The following is a 14291-nucleotide window of genomic DNA, read 5'->3' as shown; positions in this document are numbered from 1 at the left end:
CTCAAATCCTCAGTAGTCATTTTAGTCCTCCTTCCAACTAATCCTTCTCTAGAGTAATACAGCCTGGCAGGATACTTTATTGAGACAGTAATTGTATAGTTTCTAGGTGTTCCCCATCTCAAGATTTTGTATGTTACCTTGCCTCAGGGTCCAGTGTGGCTGGGCCAACAATGGGAATTGCCTTCATTCTACAAATCTAGACACACTGATACTGTTATGCTACATCAGTGTTTCTCAAAGTGTGGTCTGCAGGCTTTCAGGGATGCTTGAGATCCTATCAGGGAGGCTGTGATGTCAAGACTGATAACAAGATAACAATAAGACCGTCTGTCTTTTTACTTCGCTCATATAACACAGATGGCTCCATAAAAACATGGGAAAGGAGTCAAATATCTGGCACTTTAGCAAGAACCAAGACAGTAACATGAAACTGTACTAGTAAACAATGCAGGGCGTTATTTTATCTACATCTGATTTACAAGTCCTACGGAGCAAGCAGTGCAGGAAGCATTCAAGTTATTGGTACAGGCCGGGCGCGGTGGCTCACACCTGTAATCCCAGCAGTTTGGGAGCCTGAGGCAGGTAGATCAGTTGAGGTCAGGAGTTCAAGACCAGCCTGGCAAACATGGCAAAACCCCATCTCTACTAAAAATACAAAAATTAGCTGGACATGGTGGCAGACGCATGTAATCCCAGCTACTCGAGAGGCTGAGGCATGAGAATCACTAGAACCAGAAGGCAGAGGCTGCAGTGAGCCAAGATCATGCCACTGTACTCCAGTGAGACTCTGCCTCAAAAAAAAAATTATTTGTATAATCCACTTTGTTATCAGATGTTGTTCAATTTCCACTGACATCTGAAACATGGAATCCTGGTGGACACATCACCTTGTGACAGCTGTGCATCCATCATTGCGGGGCAGCCATGCGCTGGTGATCAGAATCCTGCTGGGTGGTGGGAGCCGTTTTCACTAAGAACAGTAGGAAGATTCTGATGGTAACAGAGATAGTGATATTAGACCGCAGAGCATGCTTCAGAGACAGAGAACCAAGGCCTAGCTCCCTGAGCCAGCCTCATGCCTGGGGCATCTGCACATAACCCAGACCTAAAGTTGCCAGTGCACTTACCTCCTTTAAATCATGATGTTAACTTGCACTACTTTTACCAGGCCGGCTCCAGGGTTTTAAACTCCACAAAAATAAATCAGGATCAGAAAATCCTGTTCAGAGGAATATACATAAATATCTGATAACAGGATCTACACCAGAGTTCCAGTTGCTCAGAGTGGCCACACTGTTCTTCCACAATCCAGATTCCAAATATTTATTAATACATTTACACTTAAATATTTACATATGACTAGTGCCTACTTTATTGGACGGCTCAGTTTCACAGTCTCCAAAGACAGGCCTTACATCAGTTCCAAATTTCTTGTATTAACCCACCAGATGATTCCTCTGAGCTTGGCCTAGGCACCGATTTCCATCACTGGGCAATGTTTTTCTCTTTCTGTATCTTAAATGGAGCATGTATTTCATTATATACCCTAGCTTGGGTTCCCCCAAAACTGAGCCTAAGACAATATCTTATGTGAAGCTAGTTTCTTTGAGAATGTAATCATAGAAAAGAGGAATGTGAAATAAACAGGGGTGAAGCTAGGCAAAAGGAAAAATCAATATATACAAAGAATATGTTACTAAGTAGGCAACCAGGAAGGGTAACTGGAACTTGATCCCCATGATCTCAGCTGACAGAGAACTATGTCACAGAAGGGTTTCCCCTAGAAATGAAAGAGGAAAGCATTATCTACCAGTTCATGTCCTCCATTGGTGGAGTGTGGCCACTGGATGCTAACACTGAACTTCAAGCTTGCATATCCACAAGTGCATTAGAGATTCCTACAGACAGCTCATGCTGGGGCATCAGAGGCCCTCAGGTGAGGAAAGAAGAGGCAGAACTCTAGGCAATGTGTGTGAGTGGTCCACATAGCCATGGTAGAAAACAAGAGCAAGATCCAGAAGATTTGGAGAGTGCCTAAGAGGCACCCAGTACCATCCACACACAAGTCCCAAGAAAGTCCCAGGACAGTGCAGTTGGATGACTCACAGCCTCCTGCCACCAGAGAAGGGAGCCAGTGGGAAAGACTAAGGTACCTGGGGAAGTGGGACTCGCCTTCAGAAGCCACCCAATGTATCCTCTCTAAAACTGAGGCCAGACTTATCAGCACACCCAACACTGCTCATGAGAAAACAAAGCTTCTCTGAAAGAGGCTTAACGTTCAGGCGCTGAGTGTGTTTGACTAAACAGGAATAACAGGGTTGGGGTAAAACGAGAACTTCAATAAGCTGATGGCAGAGAAGCTTTTGTTGGGGTGAATGAGGCAAGAGTTAGAGAAGGGCAGGAGAGAGCCCGCCCAGGGAAGGGACACAGGAAATCAGAAAGGAATTTCCTCTAGAACCAAGGTGCAGAATCGAGGAAGAAAATGAGGGAGACCAGGATTCATAGAGGAGCTGCCTTCCTCTGGGGAGGAAAATCCCAGGTGGAGCAGCAGGGTCTAGCCGAAGCCCCCAGGGTCTGTGGCTCCTGAGAGGTGGATTTGCTGAGGAGAGAAACTTGGACCCAACCCTAAAAAGAGCTAATGTGATGACAGAGCCCAGAGTTTAGGCATGCAGTGGCCCTGGCCCATCCCAGAGGGAAGTGGCTGGTCAAACAAATGCTAACAGAGAGGGAAGGACACGGGTGTGGAAGGGAGGGTAAGCCTCTTCTCCTTCATGAATTATCAGCTCACACCTCTTCTCAGCTCACACCAGGAGGCCTGGCACAGGACAGTGAATCATGCCCAAGAAACTGCCTTGTGGCTTCCTGCCTTCCTCCCTCCCTCCCTATCTTTCCTCTTTTCTTTTCTCTTTTCTTTTATTTTCCTTTCCTTCGCCTCCCCTTCCTTTCTTCCTTTCTTTCTTTTTCTTTCTTTCTTTCCTTCTCTCTCTCTCTCTTTCTTTCTTTCCTTTCTTCTTTATCTATCTCTGTTTCTTTCTCACTTCCTTTCTCCCTTCCATGAACCTACAGCTCTATTCAGGAGAACAATGACTGTCCATTGACTTAACACCCATGATAACCAGGCACTGTGTGACGCTGAAGTAGAACAAGGGGCTTTCAGAACCTGGTGGAAGGAGCTGGGCATCAGGTTCAAGGGAGTAACACAGTCGTGGGATATTGGGAAAGGAGGAGCTATTCACATGCCTGAGATGTAAGGATGTCTGGATTTCCCAAGGGCCGCATCTAGTAAGAGAGTGTGTATTGAGGGCAACTCTGAGTTAGTGACTTGAGGTTATTCCTGTAGTGATCAGAGGAAATGGCTGATGTATGAACCTAGGGAATCAGCACTCTCCTGTTCCTATGTCACTCCTGGAGAAGAAAGATACCACAAGAGGCAGGGTCTTCAGGGCTGAGCCACAATGTCACACAGATCCAGTCAATCCTGCCTGTCCCTCTCAATGACATCTGCTATCCCTGATCAACACGGCACCTTAAGGCGCCCTTCACAGTGAAAGCAACTTATTTCCAAAGCAGGCATTTTGCCTTCCATTGCCCCTCCCAGGTCCAAATCCAGTAAGAGACTGAAAATCAGATGATTCACTTATTCTGCACCATCCCCATGGCCTCGCAGAACCAGAAATGCCTATTGTTATTTCCATGTCCACTTCAACCATGAAGAAGCCCAATAGGACTAATCTGGCTAAAGATTAGGGCCCAGGCCAAGAGGCCTGGCTCGTTCTAGTCCTAGGAGCATGGAACTTCCTCCTAATTTAATCCATTGCCATTCAAGAAGTCCTTTGCCCACAGCAACCACACCACAAAGGGTGGACAGTGAGTCAGGCCCAGGTGACATCACTGTCAGAGCTTAAGTGACAAAAAATGTTAAGCCAGAGAAATTTATCACAAAAGCTGGAATGAAGTTAGAGCAGTCTTTTAAAAAATCCAATTTTCTTAAGGCAGGGCTCATTTTCTATATAAATACCAGCTAACAAGAGACTCTTCACCAGATCCCAGAGGCTGAACAGCTCGACCTTCTCTGCACAGCAGGTGAGTCTCCCCATTGGGAACACCTTAATATTCTCCAATAGTTTCTTTATTTGGATTGAGATCTCTTTGCTATGCAATGAATATATTTATTTTAAATGCAATAACAACTTTTGTTTAAGGTGACCTTATACATATTTTGACTTTCCACTCAGATTATAGGTGTGGAACTTAGGATCAGAAAAGGGGAGTGATTTCTGTAAAGGCTTGCTAAGTTAGCAAGACAATATACCCACTTCAAGAGCACTCTCCTGTCAACATGTATTGAAAATTTTTAATATAGAAGGCACTACATTGGCAATTTTGATGATCAAAAGATAAGTTTTTCTTTATTGCATGAATGTATAATCCATTAGAAAACATATACTTGACTAAAATTTGCAAACATACAGCATGGGGAGTGATTAGCAAAGAGGGAAAGCGGGTATCATGCTGTGGCAAAACGAGGAAGGTGAGAGCATCAGGGAGGACAGCCATGAGAGGTAGGCATGTGTGGGGAGGCAGCGATGATGTGCAGAGCCTGCCAGAGAGCATGTGCAGCAGGCACAGTGTGAACAGAGGCTCCCAGGTGGATTGTGGGAGCCTTAGGGGGAAGTTTAGATAAGAGTTCTCCTGGGAGAACTATCGCACTATATAAGGAGGACATGAGTGAGTAGATTCTAGACTGCTGACCTTAAAATCTTTCCAACTTATGGAAAAACTGAGGTGTCACATCAATCTTCAGCCAATGACACACAGCCAAGAGTGGTATTAAAAGTGATTTAATCAGGGCAGAGCAAGAAACATGCATTTCTTTTCACTCGATTCCTCAGATGAACCCTGAGCAGCTGAAGACCAGAAAAGCCACTAAGACTTTCTGCTTAATTCAGGGGCTTACAGGATTCTTCAAAGAGTGTGTAAGCAAAAGCTTCAGGGTATATATTTGCATATTTGTATGTGTTTTCATGTTGTACGTAGGTTTTTAGATGTACCAGGAAGAAAAGAAGCATAAAGAAATGCTCCATTTACACGATGTGGAAGAAATCAACTTTACCTTATTCCCTGGAAGATAAGTGGGGATCACCAAAGCATCTCATGATCTCAAATTCAGGGAAAAAGAAAGAAAAGAGAGGCTCTCAGTTCTGAAGGAAAATGAAATGACAGATATTTGTCATTAAACTGGGCTTCATTCCTACTTAATCAAAGCACTGAATTAGCTGTTTTGTCTCTAGGTCCAGCATCCTTTGAAGCATGAGTTCTTACCAGCAGAAGCAGACCTTTACCCCACCACCTCAGCTTCAACAGCAGCAGGTGAAACAACCCAGCCAGCCTCCACCTCAGGAAATATTTGTTCCCACAACCAAGGAGCCATGCCACTCAAAGGTTCCACAACCTGGAAACACAAAGATTCCAGAGCCAGGCTGTACCAACGTCCCTGAGCCAGGCTGTACCAAGGTCCCTGAGCCAGGTTGTACCAAGGTCCCTGAGCCAGGCTGTACCAAGGTCCCTGAGCCAGGTTGTACCAAGGTCCCTGAGCCAGGCTACACCAAGGTCCCTGAGCCAGGCAGCATCAAGGTCCCTGACCAAGGCTTCATCAAGTTTCCTGAGCCAGGCGCCATCAAAGTCCCTGAGCAAGGATACACCAAAGTTCCTGTGCCAGGCTACACAAAGGTACCAGAGCTACGTCCTTCAACGGTCACTCCAGGCCCAGCTCAGCAGAAGACCAAGCAGAAGTAATTTCATGCACAGACAAGCCCTTGAGAAGCCAACCACCAGATGCTGGACACCCTCTTCCCATCTGTTTCTGTGTCTTAATTATCTGTAGACCTTGTAATCAGTACATTGTCACCCCAAGCCATAGTCTCGCTCTTATTTGTATCCTAAAAATATGTACTATAAAGCTTTTGTTCACACACACTCTGAAGAATCCTGTAAGCCCCTGAATTAAGCAGAAAGTCTTCATGGCTTTTCTGGTCTTCAGCTGCTCAGGGTTCATCTGAAGATTCGAATGAAAAGAAATGCATGTTTCCTGCTCTGCCCTCATTAAATTGCTTTTAATTCCAGTCTTGGCTGTGTGTGTCATTGGCAGAATCTTCCTCCTTCCTTGTTTCCCCATTGTGAGTCAGGACCTATAGACAGAGAGGAGTTGATGTAGAAGTCATCTATTTAACCCCAGTACTGTTTGTTTCTATGGGTGTATGGGGGTACAGTTGAGGTGTTCCTGGAATGGCGATGGGCCTGGTGTAATGGTGAACAGAAGTTGTCACTTTGGGAAGCCACAGGCTCTCCTCTTGCACTGGACTGAGTCATGCCTGACTCCAAGCCACCTGTTCCAAGACACCTCTGATCCTCAGTATCCTAACAACAAATCTCCTGTTTGTTCCAAGAAAACTTTACTCCTACATATTTTGACTGGACAGTCTATTTTTCTTCATTTGTTTTACCTTCTAGATACCCCACCACACACATACACACACACACACACACACACACACACACACTCACAGAGTCATTCACAAAGAGAAACATTCATTTTAAATAGCCACACAGTCACATAATCATTCACATAAGCTCTACCCTGTCTAGCTCAGACAATGTTATTTTTTCTAAGTAACTCTTATGTGCAGAGATCCCTAAAGACGGACCAGCAAGAGAGAGAGAGAGGAGGATACGCAGTGCCTCCCTTGTAGAATTTGCAGTCTTGTTTACGAGTTAGGATATTCATGCCCTTCTAATACAAATGAGTACACAACCATACACACAAACACACACACACACACTCCCAGTGGTGTTCCAAAATAACCCTCAGAAATCTATTAAGTGATTTTTATTTTATTATTATTATTATTATTATACTTTAAGTTTTAGGGTACATGTGCACAATGTGCAGGTTAGTTACATATGTATACATGTGCCATGCTGGTGCGCTGCACCCACTAACTCGTCATCTAGCATTAGGTATATCTCCCAATGCTGTCCCTCCCCCCTCCGCCCACCCCACAACAGTCCCCAGAGTGTGATGTTCCCCTTCCTGTGTCCATGTGTTCTCATTGTTCAATTCCCACCTATGAGTGAGAATATGCGGTGTTTGGTTCTTTCTTCTTGTGATAGTTTACTGAGAATGATGATTTCCAATTTCATCCATGTCCCTACAAAGGACATGAACTCATCATTTTTTATGGCTGCATAGTATTCCATGGTGTATATGTGCCACATTTTCTTAATCCAGTCTATCATTGTTGGACATTTGGGTTGGTTCCAAGTCTTTGCTATTGTGAATAATGCCGCAATAAACATACGTGTGCATGTATCTTTGTAGCAGCATGATTTATAGTCCTTTGGGTATATACCCACTAATGGGATGGCTGAGTCAAATGGTATTTCTAGTTCTAGATCCCTGAGGAATCGCCACACTGACTTCCACAACGGCTGAACTAGTTTACAGTCCCACCAACAGTGTAAAAGTGTTCGTATTTCTCCACATCCTCTCCAGCACCTGTTGTTTCCTGACTTTTTAATGATCACCATTCTAACTGGTGTGAAATGGTATCTCATTGTGGTTTTGATTTGCATTTCTCTGATGGCCAGTGATGGTGAGCATTTTTTCATGTGTTTTTTGGCTGCATAAATGTCTTCTTTTGAGAAGTGTCTGTTCATGTCCTTTGCCCACTTTTTGATGGGGTTGTTTGTTTTTTTCTTGTAAATTTGTTTGAGTTCATTGTAGATTCTGGATATTAGCCCTTTGTCAGATAAGTAGATTGAGAAAATTTTCTCCCATTTTGTAGGTTGCCTGTTCACTCTGATGGTAGTTTCTTTTGCTGTGCAAAAGCACTTTAGTTTAATTAGATCCCATTTGTCAATTTTGGCTTTTGTTGCCATTGCTTTTGGTGTTTTAGACATGAAGTCCTTGCCCATGCCTATGTCCTGAATGGTATTGCCTAGGTTTTCTTCTAGGGTTTTTATGGCTTTAGGTCTAACATGTAAGTCTTTAATCCATCTTGAATTGATTTTTGTATAAGGTGCAAGGAAGGGATCCAGTTTCAGCTCTCTACATATGGCTAGCCAGTTTTCCCAGCACCATTTATTAAATAGGGAATCCTTTCCCCATTGCTTGTTTTTCTCAGGTTTGTCAAAGATCGGATAGTTGTAGATATGCGGCGTTATTTCTGAGGGCTCTGTTCTGTTCCATTGATCTATATCTCTGTTTTGGTACCAGTACCATGCTGTTTTGGTTACTGTAGCCTTGTAGTAGAGCTTGAAGTCAGGTAGCATGATGCCTCCAGCTTTGTTCTTTTGGCTCAGGATTGACTTGGTGATGTGGGCTCTTTTTTGGTTCCATATGAACTTTAAAGTAGTTTTTTCCAATTCTGTGAAGAAAGTCATTGGTAGCTTGATGGGGGTGGCATTGAATCTGTAAATTACCTTGGGCAGTATGGCCATTTTCACAATATTCATTCTTCCTACCCATGAGCATGGAATGTTCTTCCATTTGTTTGTATCCTCTTTTATTTCCTTGAGCAGTGGTTTGTAGTTCTCCTTGAAGAGGTCCTTCACATCCCTTGTAAGTTGGATTCCTAGGTATTTTATTCTCTTTGAAGCAATTGTGAATGGGAGTTCACTCATGACTTGGCTCTCTGTTTGTCTGTTATTGGTGTATAAGAATGCTTGTGATTTTTGTACATTGATTTTGTATCCTGAGACTTTGCTGAAGTTGCTTATCAGCTTAAGGAGATTTTGGGCTGAGACAATGGGGTTTTCTGGATATACAATCATGTCGTCTGCAAACAGGGACAATTTGACTTCCTCTTTCCCTAATTGAATACCCTTTATTTCCTTCTCCTGCCTAATTGCCCTGGCCAGAACTTCCAACACTATGTTGAATAGGAGTGGTGAGAGAGGGCATCCCTGTCTTGTGCCAGTTTTCAAAGGGAATGCTTCCAGTTTTTGCCCATTCAGTATGATATTGGCTGTGGGTTTGTCATAGACAGCTCTTATTATTTTGAGATACGTCCCATCAATACCTAATTTATTGAGAGTTTTTAGCATGAAGGGTTGTTGAATTTTGTCAAAGGCCTTTTCTGCATCTATTGAGATAATCATGTGGTTTTTGTCTTTGGTTCTGTTTATATGCTGGATTACATTTATTGATTTGTGTATATTGAACCAGCCTTGCATCCCAGGGATGAAGCCCACTTGATCATGGTGGATAAGCTTTTTGATGTGCTGCTGGATTCGGTTTGACAGTATTTTATTGAGGATTTTTGCATCAACGTTCATCAAGGATATTGGTCTAAAATTCTCTTTTTTGGTTGTGTCTCTGCCCGGCTTTGGTATCAGGATGATGCTGGCCTCATAAAATGAGTTAGGGAGGATCCCCTCTTTTTCTATTGATTGGAATAGTTTCAGAAAGAATGGTACCAGTTCCTCCTTGTACCTCTGGTAGAATTCGGCTGTGAATCCATCTGGTCCTGGACTCTTTTTCGTTGGTAAGGTATTGATTATTGCCACAATTTCAGCTCCTGTTATTGGTCTATTCAGAGATTCAACTTCTTCCTGGTTTAGTCTTGGGAGAGTGTATGTGTCGAGGAATTTATCCATTTCTTCTAGATTTTCTAGTTTATTTGTGTAGAGGTGTTTGTAGTATTCTCTGATGGTAGTTTGTATTTCTGTTGGATCAGTGGTGATATCCCCTTTATCATTTTTTATTGCGTCTATTTGATTCTTTCTCTTTTTTTCTTTATTAGTCTTGCTAGCAGTCTATCAATTTTGTTGATCCTTTCAAAAAGCCAGCTCTGGATTCATTAATTTTTTGAAGGGTTTTTTGTGTCTCTATTTCCTTCAGTTCTGCTCTGATTTTAGTTATTTCTTGCCTTCTGCTAGCTTTTGAACGTGTTTGCTCTTGCTTTTCTAGTTCTTTTAATTGTGATGTTAGGGTGTCAATTTTGGATCTTTCCTGCTTTCTCTTGTGGGCATTTAGTGCTATAAATTTCCCTCTACACACTGCTTTGAATGTGTCCCAGAGATTCTGGTATGTTGTGTTTTTGTTCTCGTTGGTTTCAAAGAACATCTTTATTTCTGCCTTCATTTCGTTATGTACCCAGTAGTCATTCAGGAGCAGGTTATTCAGTTTCCATGTAGTTGAGCAGTTTTGCGTGAGATTCTTAATCCTGAGTTCTAGTTTGATGGCACTGTGGTCTGAGAGATAGTTTGTTATAATTTCTGTTCTTTTACATTTGCTGAGGAGAGCTTTACTTCCAAGTATGTGGTCAATTTTGGAATAGGTGTGGTGTGGTGCTGAAAAAAATGTATATTCTGTTGATTTGGGGCAGAGAGTTCTGTAGATGTCTATTAGGTCCGCTTGGTGCAGAGCTGAGTTCAATTCTTGGGTATCCTTGTTGACTTTCTGTCTCATTGATCTGTCTAATGTTGACAGTGGGGCAAATTGGATAAAGAATCAAGACCTATCAGTTTGCTGTATTCAGGAAACCCATCTTACGGGCAGAGACACACATAGGCTCAAAATAGAAGGATGGAGGAAGATCTACCAAGCAAATGGAAAACAAAAAAAGGCAGGGGTTACAATCCTAGTCTCTGATAAAACAGACTTTAAACCAACAAAGATCAAAAGAGACAAAGAAGGCCATTACTTAATGGTAAAGGGATCAATTCAACAAGAAGAGCTAACTATCCTAAATATATATGCACCCAATACAGGAACACCCAGATTCATAAAGCAAGTCCTGAGTGACCTACAAAGAGACTTAGACTCCCACACATTAATAATGGGAGACTTATTAAGTGATTTTTAAAACAGATCAGTTTAAAAGGGATTGCAAGGAGAAGGAGTGCTTGATCCAATTTAGGTGAATTATTAGCAACAAATTTGTTAGAAAGCAGGTCATTAAGCTACAGAATGTCAGGGAGGAGTAAAAAGGGAGTTAAACAGTACATAATAGAGTTCCTGCATTTCAAGATAAAAAACTGATTTCCAGAAAGGCAGAGAAAAGTAATTAAGATCAATCAAAAATTATTTCAGAATCACACCTGGAGTCCAGTTCCCTAGGTTCCCAGCCAGCCCTCTACTCTTTCTCCTGCAGCCTAGTCTTGTTTTCAGGAGTGACTGAGAAAGTTTGTGGTCTCTGTTGAGCTGGTCTGGAATACTAGGGAGCTGTTTCCAGAAGCAGTGAAGCCGACATAAATTTTCAGAAGGGTCATTGCAGTCACTGAGGGGTGAACCCTATTTTTCGAGAAGGTGGGTGGGCCATAATATCAAACAGGTGTGAGGTAGGAGATAGGTAGCACCTGCACAGTATAGCATTGGCAAGAACTCAGAGACACCTGGAAACAGTAGACTGTAGAAATTGTCCAACAAGGTAATGAGTAGTTGCCAAACTGGCAGGAGAGAGTAAAGTCACTCAGGTCTGCTAGATATGTATGTGTTAAGATGGCTTCATATTATTGCTGATTTCAATGATGGAAAAGTCTAGAGACAACTCCAGGACTAACTACAATTAAATAGGCTGATCCAGAATGGAGAAATGCGTTCTATAGTATGCAGCTATTATGCACATAAAGTAGCTCAAACATTTTAAAGGGGAGTTTGGACAGGAAGCACAAAAAGATTTAAAGATCTGCCTGACCGTTGAGCCATGAATTCTATTCTAGAAATTCATTAAGAATTATTCATGCATGTACACAAAGATTTATACATCAAGATATTCATTTCAGCATTGTATCTAATAGTAAAAAGCTGGTAACAACCTAAATGCATACTAGTGAATAACGGCATCCATAATTGTTGGAGTGTCCATGTATTAAAATTACACAGCAGCTATTAAAGGAAATATTACAGAAGAATTACTCATCATATTGAAAAACGATCAGGTTATATTTAAAAAGCAAGCCCCAAACAATATAAGCAAAAAAGAGTCTTGTGAATAATACATGCATGAAAGTCGATTTATATAAAAAAATCCTGATACAAAATTCAGCAAAATATAACTGGTTATTTCTTCCTGTTCACATGATATTGTTCATTTGCTTTTTTGAATGGCTCTGTTTTTTCTTATTATATAATATGTAAAGTTATTTCATTTTTAAAACATTTTATCACGATATTAAAAATACAGAAGTCAATGAAGATGCTGCTGAGCTAAGGAAAAATGTGTGTCCTGCTTATCCAGAACATTCCTCAGGCTCTACACAGATCCCAGATGAACAGTAAAATGGTGGGGGCCTCCCTTCCATGTTGAAGTAGGGTCCATGGAGATAAATTCTTCAACGTGCCTGGTAGAAGGCTGATGCCAAGGAACCCTAAACCTTTAGAGTAAATGGAGAGGACAAAACTACTCTCCTATCTTCTCACCCTTCCTCCCTTTAGTCATTCTTGCCTCTCTACAAAGGTTAGTTGGAATGCTTTACCAAAAAGTGCTTTGTAAGCACAGACTCCATAAAATCAACCTTAGCTTCTTAAAAACTGTCTGGTCACAACTGGGTCTATGTGTCATTTTCAAATATGACATTTCAGTCAAAGCCTTGGTTATATAACCAAGATTTTCAGTTATATCCAGTTACAAGAAGGATAAATTCCTATTGGACATATGCAAATAATTATGTTGTCATGAAAATAAGAATCCTCAATGAGTGCCAAATTCTAGAGGGATTAGGCAAGGAGAAAACGATAAATGTTCTATTTCTGTTTATAAAAGTATAATCTAATTATTGTTGCAAGTTATGGATACTGTAAAAGAGAAAGAAGTGTCTTATAATCCATTCAGAAAATAGAACATAAAAGAATCAACAATGTTTCAAGTAAAAATCCATAAATATTATAATTGCACTTCATCAGTTCATCTGGTACCTGTAATTAATTTTTGTTCTGGTTGATCTTGGGTTAGCAGTTTTATCAACCAATCAGTTTCTCCAATATAGTTCTGGAAATCCTTACTCAGTCTAGTGGGATGGTCTTAAAGTCATTTAAGCAATGCAGTCAGAAGCCTGCACTCTAGTGTATCTGTTATAGATTTTTTTCCATGTGTCCCTGAGATTTTTCCTTTTTATTTAAGATTAAGCATTTTGGCTTGTAACTTATTAAAAACGTTTTGATACAGGAATCAGAGTAAAACAAAAACTATCTGTGCATGACAAGACTTAAAATGGCTATGGTTAAAGATATGATAATGTGTCCAGAATCTAGTCCTTCCGGTGGGTTCTTGGACTTGCTGACTTCAAGAATGAAGCCGCGGACCCTCACGGTGAGTGTTACAGTTCTTAAAGATGGTGTGTCTGGAGTTTGTTCCTTCAGATGTTCATATGTGTCCAGAGTTTCTTCCTTCTGGTGGGTTCTTGGTCTCACTGACTTCAGGAGTGAAGCTGCAGGCCTTCACGGTGAGTATTACAGCTGTTAAAGGTGGCGTGTCCAGAGTTGTTTGTTTGTTCCTCCTAGTGGGTTTGTGGTCTCGCTGACTTCAGGAATGAAGCTGCAGACCCCCGCAGTGTTACAGCTCATAAAGGTAGTGCAGACCCAAACAGTGAGCAGGAGCTAAATTTATTGTGAAGAGCAAAAAGACAAAGCCTCTGCAGCAAAAGCCTCCACAGCATGGAAGGGGACCCTAGCTGGTTGCCTCTGCTGCGTCGGGTGGCCAGCTTTTATTCCCTTATTTTTCCCCGCCCACATTCTGCTGATTGGTCCATTTTACAGAGCACTGATTGGTCCATTTTACAGAGTGCTGATTGGTGAGTTTACAAACCTTTAGCTAGACACAGAGTGCTGACTGGTGCGTTTTTACAGAGTGCTGATTGGTGCGCTTACAAACCTTTAGCTAGATGCAGAGTGCTGATTGGTGCGTTTTTACAGAGTGCTGATTGGTGCATTTACAGTCCTCTAGCTAGACAGAAAAGTTCTCCAAGTACCCACTCTACCCAGGAAGTCCAGCTGGCTTCACCTGTCAATAAGAGTTTATTATTAAGTAATTGACAAGGAAATTTGGTTGTCTCTGTCATAGATATTTAAAACAACAACCAGATTTATGACTAAAATTATCCCAAGGCATATCCTGAGCAGTGGAGGTATTGACAAATTCCTATGAATGTCAAACAATTTCTGAAATAGTCATGTTAATAACATTTATCCATGCAAATATCACATAGAGAAGGTTAAGCATCTCTTCTCATTTGACAACACATTTAATGCAATTTAACTATCAAAAACCATTACTTTGTTTAAAATTTCT

The 14291-nt window shown here is 41.6% G+C and overlaps 1 protein-coding gene across 3 annotated transcripts; it reads left to right on the top strand.

Moving 5' to 3' along the window:
* The first annotated feature begins 1825 nt into the window (after nt 1-1825).
* SPRR3 (small proline rich protein 3) lies at nt 1826-6122 on the top strand. 3 transcript variants are annotated; one of them, XM_019036606.4, is made up of 3 exons: nt 1826-2149; nt 3993-4083; nt 5292-6122. In XM_019036606.4, exon 3 carries the CDS (start codon nt 5311-5313, stop codon nt 5794-5796), a length of 486 nt encoding a protein of 161 aa, XP_018892151.4. In that variant the 5' UTR covers nt 1826-2149; nt 3993-4083; nt 5292-5310; the 3' UTR covers nt 5797-6122. The 3 variants fall into 3 exon arrangements, with proteins under 3 accessions (XP_018892151.4, XP_018892169.4, XP_055215552.2); XM_019036624.4 differs by having other exon boundaries at nt 4044-4083; nt 5292-6095; XM_055359577.2 differs by having other exon boundaries at nt 1844-1936; nt 4044-4083; nt 5292-6095.
* Nucleotides 6123-14291: the final 8169 nt, after the last annotated feature.

Source organism: Gorilla gorilla, chromosome 1 (assembly GCF_029281585.2).
Source record: "Gorilla gorilla gorilla isolate KB3781 chromosome 1, NHGRI_mGorGor1-v2.1_pri, whole genome shotgun sequence".
NCBI lineage: Eukaryota > Metazoa > Chordata > Mammalia > Primates > Hominidae > Gorilla > Gorilla gorilla.
Note: the sequence above shows the minus strand (reverse complement) of the source record. Positions and strands in the feature narration are given on the sequence as shown.